A 26,709-nucleotide genomic window follows, 5' to 3' on the forward strand; every position below is an offset into this window, starting at 1 on the left:
TATAATATACAACCAAACCCCAAACAAGCAATTCTAAAGTAACTAAGCTGACTCAAAAAAACCCAAACAAATCAATCAAGGCAAACAAATAAAGCAATGAAAAGAAACACACTCATGCAAATCAAAATACTGAACCAAATAACAGAATGCAAAATAAGCAAATGAAAATTACGGAGACCCTAAAGTGACATGTGCAGAATTCAGGGTTCCCACTCTTTTCCAGAGATTATTTTCCAGGACATTTCCAGGACATTTTCATTGTTGATCAAGCTGGTGTGACAGTCTAAATTTAGTTCCTAATTTAGTTCCTAAATGATATGTTCCTCTCAGTGGAAGTCTACATTGAAAGACATGTAGTCTATGGCTATCCATGAAATCATCTCTTACATGCTTAAAAATTATGGCAAATTAATTACAGAACAATGCAACCACAGATGTACAGCACTTCACTTTATTAGTGCAACCAAGCAACAATGATGGGCAACATCTCAGCTTTCTCTTTTCTCAAAAAATACAAAATGAGCTAAGAAAAAAACAAAAGAGCCTGCAAAGGAATCAGGAAGCTGCCTTACTGAAATAATTCAATAATAATAATGATCAGAGGATCAGTGCATTAATGACCTAAATAGAACTGAATGACAAAAATGGTCACAAATGTTTCTCAACTCAACTCAAACTCAAAATATACCTGCTTAATCATGATATTCATCCTGCTAAGTGGTCGATATAAAACAAAGCAAATGTCACGTTTTTTTATTTGATATACTGTAAACTCTGAAAAAATCGCACCGGTGCAAAGACGCACTCTGTATTTGAAGATCTCTGAGAGATTTAAAAATATGTAAACTGTCTTCCTGCGTGGCGATGTCTATTATGATCAGCGATGTCTACAACGTGGAGATTCTGTGCAGCTGTGTCGCTCTTTTTGTTCCGTTTGTTTTCACTATCGGGAGTTTGAACTCCTACTAGCGAGCGCAGGGGTTCTCAAACTTTTTGGAGCCAGGGACCCCTTACAGGTGAGAAAATTGTCCATGGCCCCCTCATAACTGTAACATAGATTAAGCACATTAATAATGTGTCATGATCAAAAGCTGCGGCTCTGAGAGCCGATGCTTTATAGTGAATCAGAAGAGCCGGCTCGCATCGAGAGAGAGCCGACTCCCAGTTTTTTCCTTTCGCTGCTTAGCTCTCACAGTGTTCAGCCCCTTTGTTTTGAATGGTCAGCCATGCGGCCAATCACGTGTGAGGATATAGGATACAGGTGATGGAGGGAAGGCTGTGTATCCTGGCTTCATCTGTTTCTTCAGAGAGAGTCTTCTTGAAGACCGGGCAAATACTCACTGAGAGGAGAAAACGGATCAGCCCATCCAAGCTGAGGCATTAGATTTTTCTCAATGCCAACTTGAGGACATTAATAATGTTTGCTTGAGTTTGGTTCTGGTTCTGTTTGCTTGAGTTGGTTCTGTTTCTGTTTACTTGAGTTTGGTTCTGGTTCTGTTTGCTTGAGTTTGGTGCAGTTCTGGTTCTGTTTGCTTGAGTTCGGTTCTGGGTCGGTTCTGGTTCTGGTTCTGGTTCGGTTCTGGTACGGTTCTGGTTCTGTTTGCTTGAGTTCGGTTCTGGTTCGGTTCTGGTACGATTCTGGTTCGGTTCTGGTTCGGTTCTGGTACAGTTCTGGTTCCGTTCTTCTACGTTTCTGGTATGGTTCTGGTTCAGTTCTGGTTCGGTTCTGGTTCGGTTCTGGTTCGGTTTGCTTGGGTTTGGTTCTGGTTCTGTTTGCTTGGGTTTGGTTCTGGTTCTGTTAGCTTAAGTTTAGTTCTGGTTCTAACCCTAACCCTAATCCTAACCCTAACCCTAATCCTAACCCTAACCCTAATCCTAACCCTAATTATAACCCTAATCATAACACTAATCCTAACCCTAATCATAACCCTAACCCTAACCCTAACCCTAATCCTAACCCTAATCATAACCCTAATCCTAACCCTAATCATAACCCTAATCATAACCCTAACCCTCATCCTAACCCTAACCCAAATCATAACCCTAATCCTAATCCTAACCCTAATCCTAATCGTAACCCTAATCATAACCCTAACCCTAACCCTAATCCTAACATTAATCCTAACCCTAATCATAACCCTAATCATAACCCCAATCCTAACTCTGAACCTAACCCTAATCAAAACCCTAACCCTAATCCTAACCCTGATCCTAACCCTAACCCTAATCCTAATCATAACCCTAACCCTAATCCTAACCCTAATCCTAATCATAACCCTAACCCTAATCCTAACCCTAGCCCTAATCCTAACCCTAATCCTAACCCTAATCCTAAACCTAATCCTAACCCTAATCCTAACCCTAAACCTAATCCTAACCCTTATCATAACCCTAACCCTGATCACAACCCTAACCCTAATCCTAATCCTAACCCTAATCATAACCCTAACCATATCCTAACCCTAATCACAACCCTAACCCTAACACTAACCCTAATCACAACCCTAACCCTAATCATAACCCTAACCCTAATCACAACCCTAACCCTAATCCTAACCCTCACCCTCACCCTAACCCTAATCATAACCCTAACCCTAATCACAACCCTAACCCTAATCTCAACCCCAACCCTAATCATAACCCTAACCCTAATCACAACCCTAACCCTAATCCTAAACCTAATCCTAACCCTAATCCTAACCACAACCCTAACCCTAACCCTAATCACAACCCTAACCCTAATCATAACCCTAACCCTAATCACAACCCTAACCCGAACCCTAATCACAACCCCAACACTAACCCTAATCCTAACCCTAATCATAACCCTAACCCTAATCCTAACCTCAATCCTAACTCTAAACCTAATCCTAACCCTAATCCTAACACTAATCATAACCCTAACCCTAATCATAACCCTAACCCTAATCATGACCCCAATCCTAACTCTAAACCTTACCCTAACCCTAATCCTAACCCTAATCCTAACCCTAATCATAACCCTAACCCTAATCCTAACCCTAACCCTAATCCTAATCCTAACCCTAACCCTAATCCTAACCCTAACCCTAATCATAACCCTAACCCTAATCCTAACCCTAACCCTAATCCTAACCCTAACCCTAATCCTAACCCTAATCCTAAACCTAATCCTAACCCTAATCATAACCCTAAACCTAACCCTAATCATAACCCTAACCCTAATCATAACCCTAACCCTAACCCTAATCACAATCCTAACCCTAATCCTAAACCTAATCCTAACACTAACCCTAATCAAAACCCTAACCCTATTATTATTATGCTTTGTACAAAGAGAGCAGTTTACTAAAGTCAAATTCCTTGTGTTTTCAAGCGTACTTGGCCAATAAAGTTGATTCTGATTCTGAGATCAGCAGCGCCAACATCTGACCTACAATTTGCTTTTGTAGGTCATGAAGAGGCATCATTTCAGTCTGTTTTATAAACACTTACGAACTCTTCAAAGGGCATGTTATTTACAATTTCATTTTCATATTTATTCAAAGGAGGCCTGTTAGCATATTGCAATCATTGATTTGAAATATCTAGTTGATTAGAGTGAGAGGTTTTTGAGGGAGTAGATGAAGTGACATGTCTTCTGTAATATTACATTGTGCTTAGTACGGTGGCCAACAAGGGCAAAAAGTAAGTGTGGGGTGAGTGAGCGTGATGCTGTCGCCCAACATAAAGGCTGTCCAGCTGAGTAGCTCATTTTAGAGAGCTAGAGTTACTGTCCGAGCAGTGAGTATTATGGATATAGGATTGTAGCCCCAACACTTACTGACCTTACCTTTCCAAATTAAATGAATAGTCTAATATGCACAGATTTGTTTTCCACACCTATGTGTTTGAAACCAAGTAAAAACACAACTTTGTGAAAATAGTTTATTTTTCTAAGCAGGAAAAAAGGAAGCACCTCTACATTTCCTGCCAGGTCTTTATATTTGGGGCCCATGTTCAGTTGATACTAATATCTTCTACTTCTATTCCATTTTCTTCTTCTACTTCAACTTCTGCTTCATATCCAAATGACACAAAACATTTTTAAAGAAGTAAAGTTTTATAGTTTTTTATTGAGATCTTGGATACATTGCAATAATTGGATGTTGTAAAAAATCACAACACATGACACAACATATTTTCAATTATTTTTGAGGACTGTGGCCTCTGTACATGGGTCACGCCCTAAAACAGCTAGGCCAACTGGCACACCATACCATCCATTGTTTTGACATGAAGTACATCAGGAGCATTAAAGTAATTCATTAAAAAAAATAAAACCTAAATTAAATGAAATTGCTGTTGAAGCGTGTTTTTGTTTTATAAAATAAATCTTTCTTTGCACATATGCTATGGTTTAACCTTACACTGTGGGAAAATTCTAAATAACAGTAGAATCTTCTTGACATGGTCTCAAATTTTTTTTAATTTTTACAGTTTTCCCATGACATGTTTCTTGGTATTTTTTTCTGGCTTGATCAATATTATGTAACATTTTGGTGCAAAAATGCTTATCAATAATCCAAATGCTGAAGATAAAATGGCAAATATCTCAACAGCTACAGTGAACTTCCCAGGAGAGCTGACATATGCTGGGATAAAGGTGATCCAGACAGCACAGAATATCAGCATGCTGAATGTGATAAATTTAGCTTCATTAAAGTTATCAGGCAACTTTCTTGCTAGAAAAGCCAGGGCCAGACATATTATTGCAAGGATCCCGATGTAACCCAGTACTGCATAAAAAGCAGCCTCAGAGCCTGTGTTGCACTCTAAAACAATCTTTTTGTTGCTGTATCTTAAAACCATGTCTGAGAAAGGGGGGTTCAATTTCAGCCACAACACACATATAACTATCTGAATCAAAGTGCAGGAGCAAACTATTATCCTCTGCTGTGCAGGTCCAAACTTTGCTGCAGCTTTCTTGCCAGGGATTGTAGCCTTGAAAGCTGTGACTACAACTATAGTTTTTCCCAAGACACAGGAAATACAAAGTGCAAACGTGACACCAAATGCTGTGTGGCGCAGCATGCACGTCCAGACTGTGGGTCTGCCCATGAAAGTGAGGGGACAGAGGAAACACAAAAAAAGAGAAAACAACAGGAAACAGCTGAGCTCAGAGTTGCTGGCCTTTATGACAGGAGTTTCTCTGTAGCAGATGAAGACAATCATTGTGACCAAAGACAGTGAAGCCCCTATTAGGGATACCACTGTGAGAGCGATTCCCATCGGCTCAACGTACGTCAGGAACTCAATTGTTTTAGGAATGCACTCATCTTTTCTCTCGTTGGACCAGTATTCCAGAGGACAGGGAGTGCAGTCAGCTGCACCTGTTGAACATCAACAAAGAAATTCAGTGCTGTGACTTAATGTTTTCAAAATGTAAACAATATCCCTCCAAATTCAAAGTCAGAAAACACATAACTGATATAGCAATTATGAAATTTGAGGGCACTTCTTTGACACATTCACCCGCAGTGTCACACCAACACTGGATCCTGAAAGCTGATTTCTATAGCATACACATGCTTTTCATACCTGTTGAATTGGCTATAGTTCCATCAGCACACGGAATACAGTCAAAACAGCAGGCCGGTTTTCCCTTTATTTGAGCTTTTCTTGTTCCTTTTGGACAAATATTAGAGCACACAGATTTCGGAACCTGGAAAAAGTTCAAATAATGTGATGATTGAACAGCAATATTCATTTGCAACTGCACAAACTCAGAAACACACTAACAACTCACAAATCAGTTGCATTAAAAAATGCTTTGCTTTTTACCATTTCTGCTGTCCGCCACACAATGTCTTCGTCCTTGATGCTGAGCTTATAATCACCATTAGCAGCAGAAACAAAATGACCCACTGTGACATGTTGCACCTGACCATCTCTCAGCTGCCAGTTGATAATATCATAAGAAGCAGGAGGGTCACCATTGGCATCAAAAAACACATCATCCCCAAAATGATTCCTGAAATTCACCCTTCTTAAGTGATCAGTGACCTGAGCAAAGGAATACATTATTTATTATTGTTCATATGTATAAGATATATCCAAGGGAAACTCTACTGATTATTTTCAGACTGTTGGAGAAGTGGCAGATTTCAATAGCATGACTTCTCACCTTTTTGGGCTGAATTTCTGACAAATTCAAACATGGTTTCATTACTTTTCCTCCAGCTGGTTGGCAGAAAACCAGCTGATGTAGGGCATGAGCGATGGCATAAACTGCGTTGTAGACATTATAAGACACTCTGAGCTCTGTGACATTGAAGAACACATCCTGTGAATTCATTAATGTCTCATTGCCAGTGCATACTTCATGCACTGCCTTAGTGTGCTCCCCAGGTGGATCAGGTGTGCAGCCCACCATCATCTCCCAGAAATCTCTTACAAAGGCTGCACTTGGATCAGCATAGGGGCTGATGCTTGTAAGAAAAGGTTGGAGTTTTGGAATAGCCATCTTCTGCACCACAAACCCTAGGGCTCCACCAAAAGCTTGGTACATTTCAGGTGTGGAGATTCGAGGTGCTGTTATCCAGGCCTCGCTGGCAATCCACTGAATCCCTGTGATGTTCTGCTTCACCACCTCTTGCATCAGAGGGTAAAAGTCACCCTCTGCAGAAAAAGCAAGGATAACCTTGACAGTTGACTGCTTTATAATTTCCACAACATCCAGCATTTTATCCATAGGGTACGTTCTTAGAATTGTCCCTACAAATGCGATGCAGATCCCATGTTTCTTAACCTCCTCAGTAAAAGCCTGGATCCCATTCCTCCCATAATCATTGTCTGACTGTATTGCTCCAATCCACTGCCAGCCAAAACGTCTAACCAGTGCTGCCAAAGCTTTCGCCTGGAAGTAGTCGCTGGGAATTGTCCGAAAAAATGTAGGATATTTGGTTTTGTCACTCAGGCAGGCACATGTTGAGAAGTAACTTACCTGTGAAAAGAACACCAACATTGGTCTCAAAAGAAAACAATCCAATCACTACAAAAACACCAGATTTCACAAAACATGAATGCAATGAAATATCATCTTAATCTCTTACCATTGGCACTTGAAACGGTCCAAGAGCTCCAGCCACAATTAAAGATTGCGTTGATCCTGACTCAGCTATAAGGGCAGATATAGCTGGGTTACACGGTGAAGTCGATTCCGTCTCCTCAGGTCTGCTTACCAGTGTCAGTGCAGCACGCAGAGCATTTGAAGGAGATGCACATGAATCAAGGATCCTATAGCCAAGAGATATGTTTGGCAGGAGAGCAGGATCTTTGTTGATTTCTTCCATTGCAAATATCATCACTTGGGTCCACCGAAAAGGTTGTAGTTTAAACCTAAAATGTTTAGGTTATTTAAAGAGATTGCAAAGTTGCAGAGTCATACAATTGCCTTTTTTTTTTAAAAAAGGAGCACGTTAGAAATATATACAAGCCAAATGTAGTAACTCTTACCCCACACATTCAACACCAGGTGGATTGCTCTTGAATGCAGAAGTTCTACTCGTCTCTTTGTTGAAAACTGGGAAAATCCCTCCAATCATTATATCTCCTTGCTTAAACAAACTCGGCATATCAAACCTACCTAACAGTTCACAACCAGAAACAGTTTTTGAATAGAGGGCACACAGTAACAACAATATAGCTCTCTGCATGTTTGCTCAGCATGTGAGATGAGGACACAGCTATTTTATAAACTGCATTCGATGCAGGAAGATGCCCACTTCCTTAATGCTGGATTATTTCCCAAAGGACAGAATGATCTTGCATCTGAAAGGTTGGTACAATACTGCTACAGTAAGGACACACAGGACACTGACATGTAAGTACACACATACAATATAGACTGACAAATTTTAGCATTTGGCTTTGCACCAAAAATACATTTATATTGTTGATTTGGACAAGGTGGTAAGACTTAGTGAGGCGTGAGGGACCAGGCTTGTATTTGAATCTGCATCACCGATATAATATTCAACCAAACCCCAAACAAAGCAATTTTAAAGTAACTACGCTGACTCAAATGAATCCAAACAAATAAAGCAATGAAAAGAAACACACTCATGCAAATAAATAAAAATATAACAAAATAACCACAACCAAACAGATTAACACAAAATACCTGAATTAAGGAAAAGGAAAATGAATAACCCAAAACCAATATAAAGCAGTACACTATTAAAAGTAATAAAAATAACCTGCATGCAGACGTCTGATGACCGCGGGCTGCAGAGTCCGCAGAGCGCTGAGACGCCCATGCTAAAGTGCTGCTGCGCAAACCTGCGCCTCTGGTAGATCGGAGATCAGCAGCGCCGACAATCTGACCTACAATTTGCTTTTGTAGGTCATGAAGAGTCACGATTTCAGTCTGTTTCATAAACACTTAAGAACTCTTCGAAGGGCCTTGTTATTCAAAATTTCATTTTCATTTTTATTCAAAGGAGGCCTGTAAGCATATTGTAATCATTGATTTGAAATATATAGTTGATTAGAGTGAGAGGTTTTTGAGGGAGTAGATGAAGTGACATGTCTTCTGTAATATTACATTGTGCTTAGTACGGTGGCCAACAAGGGCAAAAAGTAAGCGTGGGGTGAGTGAACGTGATGCTGTCGCCAAACATAACAGCTGTCCAGCTAAGTAGTTCATTTTAGAGAGCTAGAGTTACTGTCTGAGCAGTGAGTGTTATGGATATATGGTTGTAGCCCCAACACTTACTGACCTTACCTTTCCAAATTAAATGAATAGTCTAATATGCACAGATTTGTTTTCCACACCTATGTGTTTGAAACCAAGTAAAAACAAAACGTTTTATTCCATTTTCTTCTTCCACTTCAACTTCTGCTTTATATCCAAATGACACAAAACATTTTTAAAGAAGTAAAGTTTTATAGTTTTTATTGAGATCTTGGATACATTGCAATAATTGGATGTTATAAAAAATCACAACACATGACACAACATATTTTAAATTTGTTTTTAGGACTGTGGCCTCTGTAAATGGGTCACGCCCTAAAACAGCTAGGCCAACTGGCACACCATACCATCCATAGTTTTGACATGAAGTACATCAGGAGCATTAACGTAATTCATAAAAAACATAAACCCTAAATTAAATCTAAATTAAATTAAATTGCTGTTGATGCGTGTTTTTGTTTTATAAAATAAATCTTTCTTTGCACATATGCTATGGTTTAACCTTACACTGTGGGAAAATTCAAAATAACAGTAGAATCTTCTTGACATGGTCTCATATTTTTTTTATTTTTACAGTTTTCCCATGACATGTTTCTTGGTATTTTTTTCTGGCTTGATCAATATTATGTAACATTTTGGTGCAAAAATGCTTATCAATAATCCAAATGCTGAAGATAAAATGGCAAAAATCTCAACAGCTACAGTGAACTTCCCAGGAGAGCTGACATACGCTGGGATAAAGGTGATCCAGACAGCACAGAATATCAGCATGCTGAAGGTGATAAATTTAGCTTCATTAAAGTTATCAGGCAACTTTCTTGCTAGAAAAGCCAGGGCCAGACATATTACTGCAAGGATCCCGATGTAACCCAGTACTGCATAAAAAGCAGCCTCAGAGCCTGTGTTGCACTCTAGAACAATCTTTGTGTTGCTGTATCTGAAAACCATGTCTGGGAAAGGGGGGTTCAATTTCAGCCACAACACACATATAACTATCTGAATCAAAGTACAGGAGCAAACTATTATCCTCTGCTGTGCAGGTCCAAACTTTGCTGCAGCTTTCTTGCCAGGGATTGTAGCCTTGAAAGCTGTGACTACAACTATAGTTTTTCCCAAGACACAGGAAATACAAAGTGCAAACGTGACACCAAATGCTGTGTGGCGCAGCATGCACGTCCAGACTGTGGGTCTGCCCATGAAAGTGAGGGGACAGAGGAAACACAAAAAAAGAGAAAACAACAGGAAACAGCTGAGCTCAGAGTTGCTGGCCTTTATGACAGGAGTTTCTCTGTAGCAGATGAAGACAATCATTGTGACCAAAGACAGTGAAGCCCCTATTAGGGATACCACTGTGAGAGCGATTCCCATCGACTCAACGTACGTCAGGAACTCAATTGTTTTAGGAATGCACTCATCTTTTCTCTCGTTGGACCAGTATTCCCGAGGACAGGGAGTGCAGTCAGCTGCACCTGTTGAAAGTCAACAGAGAAATTCAGTGCTGTGACTTAATGTTTTCAAAATGTAAACAATATCCCTCCAAATTCAAAGTCAGAAAACACATAACTGATATAGCAATTATGAAATTTGAGGGTACTTCTTTTACACATTCACCCACACCGTCACACCAACACTGGATCCTGAAAGTTTGATTTCTATAGCATACACATGCTTTTCATACCTGTTGAATTGGCTATAGTTCCATCAGCACACGGAATACAGTCAAAACAGCAGGCCGGTTTTCCCTTTATTTGAGCTTTTCTTGTTCCTTTTGGACAAATATTAGAGCACACAGATTTCGGAACCTGGAAAAAGTTCAAATAATGTGATGATTGAACAGCAATATTCATTTGCAACTGCACAAACTCAGAAACACACTAACAACTCGCAAAATCAGTTACATTAAAAAATGCTTTGCTTTTTACCATTTCTCCTGTCCGCCACACAATGTCTTCGTCCTTGATGCTGAGCTTATAATCACCATTAGCAGCAGAAACAAAATGACCCACTGTGACATGTTGCACCTGACCATCTCTCAGCTGCCAGTTGATAATATCATAAGAAGCAGGAGGGTCACCATTGGCATCAAAAAACACATCATCCCCAAACTGGTTCCTGAAATTGACCCTTCTTAGGTGATCAGTGACCTGAGCAAAGGAATACATTATTTATTATTGTTCATATGTATAAGATATATCCAAGGGAAACTGTACTGATTATTTTCAGGCTGTTGGAGAAGTGGCAGATTTCAATAGCATGACTTCTCACCTTTTGGGGCTGAATTTCTGATAAATTCAAACATGGTTTCATTACTTTTCCTCCAGCTGGTTGGCAGAAAACCAGCTGATGTAGGGCGTGAGCGATGGCATAAACTGCCTTGTAGACATTATAAGACACTCTGAGCTCTGTGACATTGAAGAACACATCCTGTGAATTCATTAATGTCTCATTTCCAGTGCATACTTCATGCACTGCCTTAGTGCCTGTGTGCTCCCCAGGTGGATCAGGTGTGCAGCCCACCATCATCTCCCAGAAATCTTTTACAAAGGCTGCACTTGGATCAGCATAGGGGCTGATGCTTGTAAGAAAAGGTTGGAGTTTTGGAATAGCCATCTTCTGCACCACGAACCCTAGGGCTCCACCAAAAGCTGGGTACATTTCAGGTGTGGAGGGTCGAGCTGCTGTTATCCAGGCCTCACTGGCAATCCACTGAATCCCTGTGATGTTCTGTTTTACCACCTCTTGCATCAGAGGGTGAAAGTCACCCTCTGCAACAAAAGCAAGGATGACCTTGACAGTTGACTGCTTTATAATTTCCAAAACATCCAGAAATTTATCCATAGAGTATGTTCTAAGAATTTTCCCTACAAACGCAATGCAGATCCCATGTTTCTTAACCTCCTCAGTAAAAGCCTGGATCCCATTCCTCCCATAATCATCGTCTGAGTGTATTGCTCCAATCCACTGCCAGCCAAAACGTATAACCAGTGCTGCCAAAGCTTTCGCCTGGAAGTAGTCGCTGGGAATTGTCCGAAAAAATGTAGGATATTTGGTTTTGTCACTCAGGCAGGCACATGTTGAGAAGTAACTTACCTGTGAAAAGAACACCAACATTGGTCTCAAAAGAACACAATCCAATCACTACAAAAACATCACATTACACAAAACATGAATGCAATGAAATATCACTTAATCTTTTACCATTGGCACTTGAAACGATCCAAGAGCTCCAGCCACAATTATAGATTGCGTCGATCCCGACTCAGCTATAAGGGCAGATATAGCTGGGGTACACGGTGAAGTCGATTCCGTCTCCTCAGGTCTGCTTGCCAGTGTCAGTGCAGCACGCAGAGCATTTGTAGGAGATGCACATGAATCAAGGATCCTATAGCCAAGAGATATGTTTGGCAGGAGAGCAGGATCTTTGTTGATTTCTTCCATTGCAAAAATCATCACTTGGGTCCACCGAAAAGGACGTGGTTTCAACCTAAAATGTTTAGGTTATTTAAAGAATTTGCAAAGTTGCAGAGTCACACAATTGCCATGTTTTTTTAAAAAGGAGCACATTAGAAATGTATACAAGCCAAATGTAGTAACTCTTACCCCACACATTCAACACCAGGTGGATTGCTCTTGAATGCAGAAGTTCTACTCGTCTCTTTGTTGAAAACTGGAAAAATCCCTCCAATCATTATATCTCCTTGCTTAAACAAACTCGGCATATCAAACCTACCTAACAGTTCACAACCAGAAACAGTTTTTGAATAGAGGGCACACAGTAACAACAATATAGCTCTCTGCATGTTTGCTCAGCATGTGAGATGAGGACACAGCTATTTTATAAACTGTATCCAATGCAGGGAGATGCCCACTTCCGTAATGCTGGATTATTTCCCAAAGGACAGAATGATCTTGAATCTAAAAGGTTGGTACAATACTGCTACAGCAAGGACACACAGGACACTGACATTTAAGTACACACATACAATATAGACTGACAAATTTTAGCATTTGGCTTTGCACCCAAAATACATACAGTATATATTGTATATTTGGACAAGGTGGTAAGACTTAGAGAGGCGTGAGGGACCGGGCTTGTTTGTGAATCGGCAACGCCGATATAATATACAACCAAACCCCAAACAAAGCAATTCTAAAGTAACTAAGCTGACTCAAATAAATCCAAACAAATCAATCAAGGCAAACACATAAAGCAATGAAAAGAAACACACTCATGCAAATCAAAATACTGAACCAAATAACGGAATGTAAAATAAGCAAATGAAAATAACCACACTCATGCAAATAAATAAAAATATAACAAAATACCCACAACCAAACAGATTAACACAAAAGACCTGAATTAAGGAAAAGGAAAATGAATAACCCAAAACCAATATAAAGCTACGGAGCCCCTAAAGTGACATGTGCAGAAATTTTTTTTTGGAAAGTATCTGGTGCGCACCAGATACTTTCTCGTGCGCACCAGATACTTTCTCGTGCGCACCAGATACTTTGGTTGATCTCCAGTGCAAACTTGTTGATACTTTCTCGTGCGCACGAGAAAGTTTCACCAAGTTAGCACTGGAGATCAACCAGTTTCGATCTAAAAATGACAGTACAGCAGTTAGTTGAGCTTTATTTCAACCTTGGGCTGCCTTGTATCTTGTTACATTTATATACGGACTGTTCAGTCTGCATTTACGAACTGTTTGTAATTTGTGAACCTCACTGCATTTGTGAATAGAATTTTTGAGACTGCAGGGCAATGTCTGTAACCAATCAGATGTCTCACTCCTATGCAGCCAATCATAGTGTAGATTCCAGGGTATGTGGTTGTGAAGCGATCCCTTTAGCCATGCCCGAGACCAGAGCGCACCGAGACCAGAGCGCACCGAGACCAGAGCGCACCGAGACCAGAACGCACCGAGACCAGAGCGCACCGAGACCAGAGCGCACCGAGACCAAGACTAGTCGATATCATCCCGCATTTAGGCAGTTATTTAATGAGGACTATGTTTGATCCTTTGTTACAATGGGTAGCCTATCTGCAAACGTTTTATCCTCAGCCCGTTACTGTATTATTGATCAGTCTGAAGTTCGTTTACCTGCATATGAAAAGTGCTTTAATTCCTTTAATTTGAACATTATACTGAAGAACTGATTTAGCTTTGGTAGCTTTGGTAGTCTTTGGTAGTCTTTGGCAAATCAAAGTGAACTTATTTTTATTGATCAGATATTATCTGTGGTAATAATACTGTTAAATGTGGTCACTAGATGGCGCCCTTGCTCTTTGTATTGTACTGTTCTGTCAAAGGTTACACTGTGCGTGCAGATGTGACGTCATCACACAGTATTTGCGCCCTGTTATGTTAATGAAGAGGAGAGCAGGAGATTATGTTTTATGCCAGGATATTAATGATGAAACCTCCTGTACGGCCTCAATAAATATGTCAAAGTCTAAAGAGTAGAGACTGACTCAAGCTTTGCTTATTCTCCACAGCAAGAAGACAGCTGCGCACTCCAGTGCTTTACAAATACATTGAGCAATTTCCTAATCAGTGTTCTATTAACTTAGATATACCAGCAGTGTAAAACGGACTTCAGCAAATCTGGACCAAGCATAAAACATCATCATGGTGTTAACATAATGGGTTAAAGGAATTAAAGCACTTTTCATATGCAGGTAAACGAACGTCAGACTGATCAATAATACAGTAACGGGCTGAGGATAAAACGTTTGCAGATAGGCTACCCATTGTAACAAAGGATCAAACATAGTCCTCATTAAATAACTGCCTAAATGCGGGATGATATCGACTAGTCTAGGTCTCGGTGCGCTCTGGTCTCGGTGCGTTCTGGTCTCGGTGCGCTCTGGTCTCGGTGCGTTCTGGTCTCGGTGTGCTCTGGTCTCGGGCATGGCTAAAGGGATCGCTTCACAACCACATACCCTGGAATCTACACTATGATTGGCTGATACTTTCTCGTGAGCACCAGATACTTTCTCGTGAGCACCAGATACTTTCTCGTGCGCACGAGATACTTTCTCGTGCGCACAAGATACTTTCTGGTGCTCACGAGAAAGTATCTGGTGCTCACGAGAAAGTATCTGGTGCTCACGAGAAAGTATCTCGTGCGCACGAGAAAGTATCTTGTGCGCACGAGAAAGTATCTGGTGCTCACGAGAAAGTATCTGGTGCACACGAGAAAGTATCTTGTGCGCACGAGATAGTTTCCAAAAAAAAAAATTTCTGCATATGTCACTTTAGGGGCTCCGTATAAAGCAGTACACTATTAAAAGTAATAAAAATAACCTGCATGCAGCTATCTGATGACCGCGAGCTGCAGAGTCCGCAGAGCACTGAGACGCCCGTGCTAAAGTGCTGCTGCGCGAACCTGCGCCTCTGGTAGATCGCAGATCAGCAGCGCCAACAATCTGACCTATAATTAGCTTTTGTAGGTCATGAAGAGGAACAATTTCAGTCTGTTTCATAAACACTTAAGAACTCTTCGGATACACGCTGATCAGCTGTTTGGATCATGTATCCATGCTCATACAGCGGAAGAACACCGGTCTGCGAGGCGCGTCCGAAAATAGTGCCAAAATAAAGGGGGTTTCTGACGGCAAACTGAATAGCTCCATTTTTTTCTACTGGTGCATTCATTTGCACCGTGATGAGTTCCTGGACCATATTTTCTCAACTTTGGCGAAATTACGCGAAATTGGAGGCCCCGTCGGCAGAGAATTGTAGCCTAGCTTGCCTACCGGTCCTCTGGGAATTTTCTCATTAAAGGGGAAGAGCTCACCGGCATGCATTGTGGCTAGCAGGAGCAATAGTGTACTGTAACTAATACAACCCCACTTCAAAAAAACTGAAATATCCCTTTAATCAGAAACTACTTCTCAGTGGACTCTTGCATGTTGTTATGAATATGCATTGTTAGAGCTTTTGCAGCACAATACTTCTTGTAATGAAGACTGCTTCGGTCGTTGCAGAATGTCTGCCCTAGTCAGTCATTGTAACTAATGCTAGCGTAATACTTGTGCTAGTTCTAGCATAATACTTACACAATAAGGGTGATGAATAAACTATATGCATGACTGATAAACGCATGAGAACATGTATAGATATAGTGTTGTAGCTTTAGCAGCAGCTCTAGTCAAAACAAGTGTGGCCAGTTTTAGCTAGTTAGCCACTCTGTATGGTCCCCCTCCATTGTTGTCAACAAAGTTTATCTGAAGTCCAGCACTTTCTTGGCTCTGATTGGTAGGTCATGTAGAAGTGACTTTAAACACAGTTGTGCTCCAAAAATTAAACAATCCTTTACTGTGGGGGTTTTGAAGGTGGCCAGCACTACAAAAACTGCAATCAGTGTACACAGGCCCTAACGTGAACCATATCAATCAGTTGAAAGAAGGTGTCACATAATCTGACGAGGACAAAGCAGAAAATCTTTGTCAGCTTTACTTTACCATCAATGGAAATGTTCAGTTTAATGTGAATAACGACAACTAAGTTAGCTCATTTATGAAATGTTTCATCTTATCTGAGTAATAACAGAAATACTTCATTAAACCTGGGGGCAATTCAAGTAGTCAGGTTTCAGTCTATTGCCAAGTTACACTTTGGCATGCAGATCAAGGGATCTCACATCAAATCACTATCCTTCTGAGCGTGGGGTGAATGAACGTGATGCTGTCTTACAGTCGCCCAACATAACAGCTGTCCAGCTAAGTAGTTCATTTTAGAGAGCTAGAGTTACTGTCTGAGCAGTGAGTGTTATGGATATAGGATTGTAGCCCCAACACTTACTGACCTTACCTTTCCAAATTAAATGAATAGTCTAATATGCACATATTTGTTTTCCACACCTATGTGTTTGAAACCAAGTAAAAACACAACTTTCTATTCCATTTTCTTCTTCTATTCAACTTCTACTTCATATCCAAATGACACAAAACATTTTTAAAAAAGGAGTTTTATAGATTTTTATTGAGATCTTGGATACATTGCAATAATTGGATGTTATAAAAAGTCACAACACATGACACAACATATTTTCAATTTGTTTTGAGGACTGTGGCCTCTGTACATGGGTCACGCCCTAAAACAGCTAGGCCAACTGGCACACCATACCATCCATAGTTTTGACATGAAGTACATCAGGAGCATTAACGTAATTCATTAAAAAAAATAAAACTTAAGTTAAATTAAATTAAATTGCTGTTGAAGCGTGTTTTTGTTTTATAAAATAAATCTTTCTTTGCACATATGCTATGGTTTAACCTTACACTGTGGGAAAATTCTAAATAACAGTAGAATCTTCTTGACATGGTCTCATGTTTTTTTTATTTTTACAGTTTTCCCATGACATGTTTCTTGGTATTTTTTTCTGGCTTGATCAATATTATGTAACATTTTGGTGCAAAAATGCTTATCAATAATCCAAATGCTGAAGATAAAATGGCAAAAATCTCAACAGCTACAGTGAACTTCCCAGGAGAGCTGACATACGCTGGGATAAAGGTGATCCAGACAGCACAGAATATCAGCATGCTGAAGGTGATAAATTTAGCTTCATTAAAGTTATCAGGCAACTTTCTTGCTAGAAAAGCCAGGGCCAGACATATTATTGCAAGGATCCCGATGTAACCCAGTACTGCATAAAAAGCAGCCTCAGAGCCTGTGTTGCACTCTAAAACAATCTTTGTGTTGCTGTATCTGAAAACCATGTCTGAGAAAGGAGGGTTCAATCTCAGCCACAACACACATATAACTATCTGAATCAAAGTGCAGGAGCAAACTATTATCCTCTGCTGTGCAGGTCCAAACTTTGCTGCAGCTTTCTTGCCAGGGATTGTAGCCTTGAAAGCTGTGACTACAACTATAGTTTTTCCCAAGACACAGGAAATACAAAGTGCAAACGTGACACCAAATGCTGTGTGGCGCAGCATGCACGTCCAGACTGTGGGTCTGCCCATGAAAGTGAGGGGACAGAGGAAACACAAAAAAAGAGAAAACAACAGGAAACAGCTGAGCTCAGAGTTGCTGGCCTTTATGACAGGAGTTTCTCTGTAGCAGATGAAGACAATCATTGTGACCAAAGACAGTGAAGCCCCTATTAGGGATACCACTGTGAGAGCGATTCCCATCGGCTCAACGTACGTCAGGAACTCAATTGTTTTAGGAATGCACTCATTTTTTCTCTCGTTGGACCAGTATTCCCGAGGACAGGGAGTGCAGTCAGCTGCACCTGTTGAACATCAACAGAGAAATTCAGTGCTGTGACTTAATGTTTTCAAAATGTAAACAATATCCCTCCAAATTCAAAGTCAGAAAACACATAACTGATATAGCAATTATGAAATTTGAGGGCACTTCTTTGACACATTCACCAACACCGTCACACCAACACTGGATCCTGAAAGCTGATTTCTATAGCTTACACATGCTTTTCATACCTGTTGAATTGGCTATAGTTCCATCAGCACACGGAATACAGTCAAAACAGCAGGCCGGTTTTCCCTTTATTTGAGCTTTTCTTGTTCCTTTTGGACAAATATTAGAGCACACAGATTTCGGAACCTGGAAAAAGTTCAAATAATGTGATGATTGAACAGCAATATTCATTTGCAACTGCAAAATCTCAGAAACACACTTACAACTCACAGATCAGTTGCATTAAAAAAAGCTTTGCTTTTACCATTTCTCCTGTCCGCCACACAATGTCTTCATCCTTGATGCTGAGCTTATAATCACCATTAGCAGCAGAAACAAAATGACCCACTGTGACATGTTGCACCTGACCATCTCTCAGCTGCCAGTTGATAATATCATAAGAAGCAGGAGGGTCACCATTGGCATCAAAAAACACATCATCCCCAAACTGATTCCTGAAATTCACCCTTCTTAAGTGATCAGTGACCTGAGCAAAGGAATACATTATTTATTATTGTTCATATGTATAAGATATATCCAAGGGAAACTGTACTGATTATTTTCAGAGTGTTGGAGAAGTGGCAGATTTCAATAGCATGACTTCTCACCTTTTGGGGCTGAATTTCTGATAAATTCAAACATGGTTTCATTACTTTTCCTCCAGCTGGTTGGCAGAAAACCAGCTGATGTAGGGCGTGAGCGATGGCATAAACTGCGTTGTAGACATTATAAGACACTCTGATCTCTGTGACATTAAAGAACACATCCTGTGAATTCATTAATGTCTCATTTCCAGTGCATACTTCATGCACTGCCTTAGTGCCTGTGTGCTCCCCAGGTGGATCAGGTGTGCAGCCCACCATCATCTCCCAGAAATCTTTTACAAAGGCTGCACTTGGATCAGCATAGGGGCTGATGCTTGTAAGAAAAGGTTGGAGTTTTGGAATAGCCATCTTCTGCACCACGAACCCTAGGGCTCCACCAAAAGCTGGGTACATTTCAGGTGTGGAGGGTCGAGCTGCTGTTATCAAGGACTCGCTGGCAATCCACTGAATCCCTGTGATATTCTGTTTTACCACCTCTTGCATCAGAGGGTAAAAGTCACCCTCTGAAGCAAAAGCAAGGATGACCTTGACAGTTGACTGCTTTATAATTTTCACAACATCCAGCATTTTATCCATAGGGTATGTTCTTAGAATTGTCCCTACAAATGCAATGCAGATCCCATGTTTCTTAACCTCCTCAGTAAAAGCCTGGATCCCATTCCTCCCATAATCATTGTCTGAGTGTATTGCTCCGATCCACTGCCAGCCAAAACGTTTAACCAGTGCTGCCAAAGCTTTCGCCTGGAAGTAGTCGCTGGGAATTGTCCGAAAAAATGTAGGATATTTGGTTTTGTCACTCAGGCAGGCACATGTTGAGAAGTAACTTACCTGTGAAAAGAACACCAACATTGGTCTAAAAAGAACACAATCCAATCACTACAAAAACATAACATTTCACAAAACATGAGTGCAATGAAATATCATCTTATTCTCTTACTATTGGCACTTGAAACGGTCCAAGAGCTCCAGCCACAATTATAGATTGCGTTGATCCCGACGCAGCTATAAGGGCAGATATAGCTGGTGTACACGGTGAAGTCGATTCCGTCTCCTCAGGTCTGCTTGCCAGTGTCAGTGCAGCACGCAGAGCATTTGAAGGAGATGCACATGAATCAAGGATCCTATAGCCAAGAGATATGTTTGGCAGGAGAGCAGGATCTTTGTTGATTTCTTCCATTGCAAATATCATCACTTGGGTCCACCGAAAATTTTGTAGTTTAAACCTAAAATGTTTAGGTTATTTAAAGAGATTGCAAAGTTGCAGAGTCACACAATTGCCTTTTTAAAAAAAAAAAAAAAAGGAGCACGTTAGAAATATATACAGGCCAAATGTAGTAAATCTTACCCCACACATTCAACACCAGGTGGATTGCTCTTGAATGCAGAAGATCTACTCGTCTCTTTGTTGAAAACTGGGAAAATCCCTCCAATCATTATATCTCCTTGCTTAAACAAACTCGGCATATCAAACCTACCTAACAGTTCACAACCAGAAACAGTTTTTGAATAGAGGGCACACAGTAACAACAATATAGCTCTCTGCATGTTTGCTCAGCATGTTAGATGAGGACACAGCTATTTTATAAACTGTATCCGATGCAGGGAGATGCCCACTTCCGTAATGCTGGATTATTTCCCAAAGGACAGAATGATCTTGAATCTGAAAGGTTGGTACAATACTGCTACAGTAAGGACACACAGGACACTGACATTTAAGTACACACATACAATATAGACTGACTAATTTTAGCATTTGGCTTTGCACCAAAAATACACTTATTGTATATTTGGACAAGGTGGTAAGACTTAGTGAGGTGTGAGGGACCGGGCGTGTATTTGAATCGGCAACGCCACCCCGGGGAATTTCACCCCTGGAAATAGTAACTATTAATTAACTTGCTAAGTAAAATAGCTACACAAGTTTGAGAGACCACTGGGCAGAGGCAGGTTACAATTTGGAAAAGTTTATTTATTTTATGACACAATTTTCTTTTTAAAACGCATAATATAATATACAACCAAACCCCAAACAAGCAATTCTAAAGTAACTAAACTGACTCAAAAAACCCCAAACAAATCAATCAAGGCAAACAAATAAAGCAATGAAAAGAAACACACTCATGCAAATCAAAATACTGAACCAAATAACGGAATGCGAAATAAGCAAATGAAAATTACGGAGACCCTAAAGTGACATGTGCAGAATTCAGGGTTCCCACTCTTTTCCAGAGATTATTTTCCAGGACATTTCCAGGACATTTTCATTGTTGATCAAGCTGGTGTGACAGTCTAAATTTAGTTCCTAATTTAGTTCCTAAATGATATGTTCCTCTCAGTGGAAGTCTACATTGAAAGACATGTAGTCTATGGCTATCCATGAAATCATCTCTTACATGCTTAAAAATTATGGCAAATTAATTACAGAACAATGCAACCACAGATGTACAGCACTTCACTTTATTAGTGCAACCAAGCAACAATGATGGGCAACATCTCAGCTTTCTCTTTTCTCAAAAAATATAAAATGAGCTAAGAAAAAAGCAAAAGAGCCAGCAAAGGAATCAGGAAGCTGCCTTACTGAAATAATTCAATAATAATAATGATCATAGGACCAGTGCATTAATGACCTAAATAGAACTGAATGACAAAAATGGTCATAAATGTTTCTCAACTCAACTCAAACTCAAAATATACCTGCTTAATCATGATATTCATCCTGCTAATTGACCGGGCAAATACTCACTGAGAGGAGAAAACGGATCAGCCCATCCAAGCTGAGGCATTAGATTTTTCTCAATGCCAACTTGAGGACATTAATAATGTTTGCTTGAGTTTGGTTCTGGTTCTGTTTGCTTGAGTTGGTTCTGTTTCTGTTTACTTGAGTTTGGTTCTGGTTCTGTTTGCTTGAGTTTGGTGCGGTTCTGGTTCTGTTTGCTTGAGTTCGGTTCTGGGTCGGTTCTGGTTCGGTTCCGGTTCGGTTCTGGTATGGTTCTGGTTCTGTTTGCTTGAGTTCGGTTCTGGTTTGGTTCTAGTTCGGTTCTGGTTCTGGTTCGGTTCTGGTACGGTTCTGGTTCCGTTCTGGTTCCGTTCTTGTACGTTTCTTGTATGGTTCTGGTTCAGTTCTGGTTCTGGTCTGGTTCGGTTCTGGTTAGGTTTGCTTGGGTTTGGTTCTGGTTCTGTTTGCTTGGGTTTGGTTCTGGTTCTGTTAGCTTAAGTTTAGTTCTGGTTCTAACCCTAACCCTAATCCTAACCCTAATCATAACCCTAACCCTAACCCTAACCCTAACCCTTAACCCTAATCATAACCCTAACCCTGATCCTAATCATAACCCTAACCCTGATCCTAACCCTAACCCTAACCCTGAGCCTAATCCTAACCCTAACCTTAACCCTAATCATAACCCTAATCCTAACCTTAACCCTAATAATAACCCTAACCCTAATCCTAACCCTAATCATAACCCTAATCCTAAACCTAATCCTAACCTTAACCCTAATCATAACCCTAATCCTAACCCTAATCCTAACCTTAATCCCAATAATAACCCTAACCCTAATCCTAACCCTAATCATAACCCAAACCCTAATCCTAACCCTAAACCTAACCCTAATCCTAACCTTAACCCTAATCATAACCCTAACCCTGATCCTAACCCTAATCCTAACCCTAACCCCAATCCTAACTCTAAACCTAACCCTAATCATAACCCTAACCCTAATCATAACCCTAACCTTATCCTAACCCTAATCATAACCCTAACCCTAATCACAACCCTAACCCTAACCTTATCCTAACCCTAATCATAACCCTAACCCTAATCATAACCCTAACCTGAACCCTAATCACAATCCTAACCCTAATCCTAAACCTGATCCTAACACTAACCCTAATCACAACCCTAACCCTATTATTATTATGCTTTGTACAAAGAGAGCAGTTTACTAAAGTCAAATTCCTTGTGTTTTCAAGCATACTTGGCCAATAAAGCTGATTCTGATTCTGATTCTGAGATCAGCAGCGCCAACATCTGACCTACAATTTGCTTTTGTAGGTCATGAAGAGGCATCATTTCAGTCTGTTTTATAAACACTTAAGAACTCTTCGAAGGGCATGTTATTTACAATTTCATTTTCATATTTATTCAAAGGAGGCCTGTTAGCATATTGTAATCATTGATTTGAAATATCTAGTTGATTAGAGTGAGAGGTTTTTGAGGGAGTAGATGAAGTGACATGTCTTCTGTAATATTACATTGTGCTTAGTACGGTGGCCAACAAGGGCAAAAAGTAAGCGTGGGGTGAGTGAACGTGATGCTGTCGCCAAACATAACAGCTGTCCAGCTAAGTAGTTCATTTTAGAGAGCTAGAGTTACTGTCTGAGCAGTGAGTGTTATGGATATATGGTTGTAGCCCCAACACTTACTGACCTTACCTTTCCAAATTAAATGAATAGTCTAATATGCACAGATTTGTTTTCCACACCTATGTGTTTGAAACCAAGTAAAAACACAACTTTCTATTCCATTTTCTTCTTCTATTCCACTTCTACTTCATATCCAAATGACACAAAAACATTTTTAAAAAAGTAAAGTTTGATAGATTTTTATTGAGATCTTCGATACATTGCAATATTTGGATGTTATGAAAAATCACAACACATGACACAACATATTTTCAATTTTTTTTTAGGACTGTGGCCTCTGTACATGGGTCACGCCCTAAAACAGCTAGGCCAACTGGCACACCATACCATCCATAGTTTCGACATGAAGTACATCAGGAGCATTAACGTAATTCATTAAAAAAAACAAAAAACCTAGATTAAATTAAATTGCTGTTGAAGCGTGTTTTTGTTTTATAAAATAAATCTTTCTTTGCACATATGCTATGGTTTAACTTTACACTGTGGGAAAATTCAAAATAACAGTAGAATCTTCTTGACATGGTCTCATATTTTTAAAATTTTTACAGTTTTCCCATGACATGTTTCTTGGTATTTTTTTCTGGCTTGATCAATATTATGTAACATTTTGGTGCAAAAATGCTTATCAATAATCCAAATGCTGAAGATAAAATGGCAAATATCTCAACAGCTACAGTGAACTTCCCAGGAGAGCTGACATACGCTGGGATAAAGGTGATCCAGACAGCACAGAATATCAGCATGCTGAAGGTGATAAATTTAGCTTCATTAAAGTTATCAGGCAACTTTCTTGCTAGAAAAGCCAGGGCCAGACATATTATTGCAAGGATCCCGATGTAACCCAGTACTGCATAAAAAGCAGCCTCAGAGCCTGTGTTGCACTCTAAAACAATCTTTGTGTTGCTGTATCTGAAAACCATGTCTGAGAAAGGGGGGTTCAATTTCAGCCACAACACACATATAACTATCTGAATCAAAGTGCAGGAGCAAACTATTATCCTCTGCTGTGCAGGTCCAAACTTTGTTGCAGCTTTCTTGCCAGGGATTGTAGCCTTGAAAGCTGTGACTACAACTATAGTTTTTCCCAAGACACAGGAAATACAAAGTGCAAACGTGACACCAAATGCTGTGTGGCGCAGCATGCACGTCCAGACTGTGGGTCTGCCCATGAAAGTGAGGGGACAGAGGAAACACAAAAAAAGAGAAAACAACAGGAAACAGCTGAGCTCAGAGTTGCTGGCCTTTATGACAGGAGTTTCTCTGTAGCAGATGAAGACAATCATTGTGACCAAAGACAGTGAAGCCCCTATTAGGGATACCACTGTGAGAGCGATTCCCATCGGCTCAACGTACGTCAGGAACTCAATTGTTTTAGGAATGCACTCATATTTTCTCTTGTTGGACCAGTATTCCCGAGGACAGGGAGTGCAGTCAGCTGCACCTGTTGAACATCAACAGAGAAATTCAGTGCTGTGACTTAATGTTTTCAAAATGTAAACAATATCCCTCCAAATTCAAAGTAAGAAAACACATAACTGATATAGCAATTATGAAATTTGAGGGCACTTCTTTGACACATTCACCCACACCGTCACACCAACACTGGATCCTGAAAGTTTGATTTCTATAGCATACACATGCTTTTCATACCTGTTGAATTGGCTATAGTTCCATCAGCACACGGGATACAGTCAAAACAGCAGGCCGGTTTTCCCTTTATTTGAGCTTTTCTTGTTCCTTTTGGACAAATATTAGAGCACACAGATTTCGGAACCTGGAAAAAGTTCAAATAATGTGATGATTGAACAGCAATATTCATTTGCAACTGCACAAACTCAGAAACACACTAACAACTCACAGATCAGTTGCATTAAAAAAAGCTTTGCTTTTACCATTTCTCCTGTCCGCCACACAATGTCTTCGTCCTTGATGCTGAGCTTATAATCACCATTAGCAGCAGAAACAAAATGACCCACTGTGACATGTTGCACCTGACCATCTCTCAGCTGCCAGTTGATAATATCATAAGAAGCAGGAGGGTCACCATTGGCATCAAAAAACACATCATCCCCAAAATGATTCCTGAAATTCACCCTTCTTAAGTGATCAGTGACCTGAGCAAAGGAATACATTATTTATTATTGTTCATATGTATAAGATATATCCAAGGGAAACTGTACTGATTATTTTCAGAGTGTTGGAGAAGTGGCAGATTTCAATAGCATGACTTCTCACCTTTTTGGGCTGAATTTCTGATAAATTCAAACATGGTTTCATTACTTTTCCTCCAGCTGGTTGGCAGAAAACCAGCTGATGTAGGGCGTGAGCGATGGCATAAACTGCGTTGTAGACATTATAAGACCCTCTGAGCTCTGTGACATCGAAGAACACATCCTGTGAATTCATTAATGTCTCATTGCCAGTGCATACTTCATGCACTGCCTTAGTGCCTGTGTGCTCCCCAGGTGGATCAGGTGTGCAGCCCACCACCATCTCCCAGAAATCTCTTACAAAGGCTGCACTTGGATCAGCATAGGGGCTGATGCTTGTAAGAAAAGGTTGGAGTTTTGGAATAGCCATCTTCTGCACCACGAACCCTAGGGCTCCACCAAAAGCTGGGTACATTTCAGGTGTGGAGGGTCGAGCTGCTGTTATCCAGGCCTCGCTGGCAATCCACTGAATCCCTGTGATATTCTGTTTTACCACCTCTTGCATCAGAGGGTAAAAGTCACCCTCTGCAACAAAAGCAAGGATGACCTTGACAGTTGACTGCTTTATAATTTCCACAACATCCAGCATTTTATCCATAGGGTATGTTCTAAGAATTGTCCCAACAAATGCAATGCAGATCCCATGTTTCTTAACCTCCTCAGTAAAAGCCTGGATCCCATTCCTTCCATAATCATTGTCTGACTGTATTGCTCCAATCCACTGCCAGCCAAAACGTCTAACCAGTGCTGCCAAAGCTTTCGCCTGGAAGTAGTCACTGGGAATTGTCCGAAAAAATGTAGGATATTTGGTTTTGTCACTCAGGCAGGCACATGTTGAGAAGTAACTTACCTGTGAAAAGAACACCAACATTGGTCTAAAAAGAACACAATCCAATCACTACAAAAACATAACATTTCACAAAACATGAATGCAATGAAATATCATCTTAATCTCTTACTATTGGCACTTGAAACGGTCCAAGAGCTCCAGCCACAATTAAAGATTGCGTTGATCCTGACTCAGCTATAAGGGCAGATATAGCTGGGGTACACGGTGAAGTCGATTCCGTCTCCTCAGGTCTGCTTACCAGTGTCAGTGCAGCACGCAGAGCATTTGTAGGAGATGCACATGAATCAAGGATCCTATAGCCAAGAGATATGTTTGGCAGGAGAGCAGGATCTTTGTTGATTTCTTCCATTGCAAATATCATCACTTGGGTCCACCGAAAAGGTTGTAGTTTAAACCTAAAATGTTTAGGTTATTTAAAGAGATTGCAAAGTTGCAGAGTCACACAATTGCCATTAAAAAAAAAAAAAA

General features: G+C 40.3%; 4 protein-coding genes across 4 annotated transcripts; all 4 read right to left on the reverse strand.

The window, feature by feature from the left end:
- Positions 1-4,452: 4,452 nt before the first annotated feature.
- LOC117824835 (extracellular calcium-sensing receptor-like) lies at positions 4,453-7,661 on the reverse strand. The gene is made up of 6 exons (XM_034700306.1): positions 7,477-7,661; positions 7,074-7,359; positions 6,146-6,964; positions 5,803-6,024; positions 5,560-5,683; positions 4,453-5,351 (listed from the first exon to the last, which is right to left on the reverse strand). The coding sequence occupies exons 1-6, from the start codon at positions 7,593-7,595 to the stop codon at positions 4,453-4,455; spliced, it is 2,469 nt and encodes an 822-aa protein (XP_034556197.1). The 5' UTR covers positions 7,596-7,661.
- A 1,499-nt stretch (positions 7,662-9,160) lies between these two features.
- Positions 9,161-12,166, reverse strand: LOC117825421 (extracellular calcium-sensing receptor-like). Its single transcript, XM_034701253.1, has 5 exons — positions 11,915-12,166; positions 10,982-11,806; positions 10,639-10,860; positions 10,395-10,518; positions 9,161-10,185 (listed from the first exon to the last, which is right to left on the reverse strand). Exons 1-5 carry the CDS (start codon positions 12,164-12,166, stop codon positions 9,287-9,289), a joined length of 2,322 nt encoding a protein of 773 aa, XP_034557144.1. The 3' UTR covers positions 9,161-9,286.
- Positions 12,167-17,018: 4,852 nt separating this feature from the next.
- On the reverse strand, positions 17,019-20,207 carry LOC117825361 (extracellular calcium-sensing receptor-like). The gene is made up of 6 exons (XM_034701168.1): positions 20,104-20,207; positions 19,696-19,981; positions 18,762-19,586; positions 18,419-18,640; positions 18,177-18,300; positions 17,019-17,968 (listed from the first exon to the last, which is right to left on the reverse strand). Exons 1-6 carry the CDS (start codon positions 20,190-20,192, stop codon positions 17,070-17,072), a joined length of 2,445 nt encoding a protein of 814 aa, XP_034557059.1. The 5' UTR covers positions 20,193-20,207; the 3' UTR covers positions 17,019-17,069.
- Positions 20,208-23,344: 3,137 nt separating this feature from the next.
- Positions 23,345-26,272, reverse strand: LOC117824927 (extracellular calcium-sensing receptor-like). The gene is made up of 4 exons (XM_034700433.1): positions 25,417-26,272; positions 25,074-25,295; positions 24,832-24,955; positions 23,345-24,622 (listed from the first exon to the last, which is right to left on the reverse strand). The coding sequence occupies exons 1-4, from the start codon at positions 26,260-26,262 to the stop codon at positions 23,724-23,726; spliced, it is 2,091 nt and encodes a 696-aa protein (XP_034556324.1). The 5' UTR covers positions 26,263-26,272; the 3' UTR covers positions 23,345-23,723.
- Between the last annotated feature and the right edge of the window lie 437 nt (positions 26,273-26,709).

The sequence above is a fragment of the Notolabrus celidotus genome, chromosome 14 (assembly GCF_009762535.1).
Source record: "Notolabrus celidotus isolate fNotCel1 chromosome 14, fNotCel1.pri, whole genome shotgun sequence".
Taxonomy (NCBI): Eukaryota; Metazoa; Chordata; class Actinopteri; order Labriformes; family Labridae; genus Notolabrus; species Notolabrus celidotus.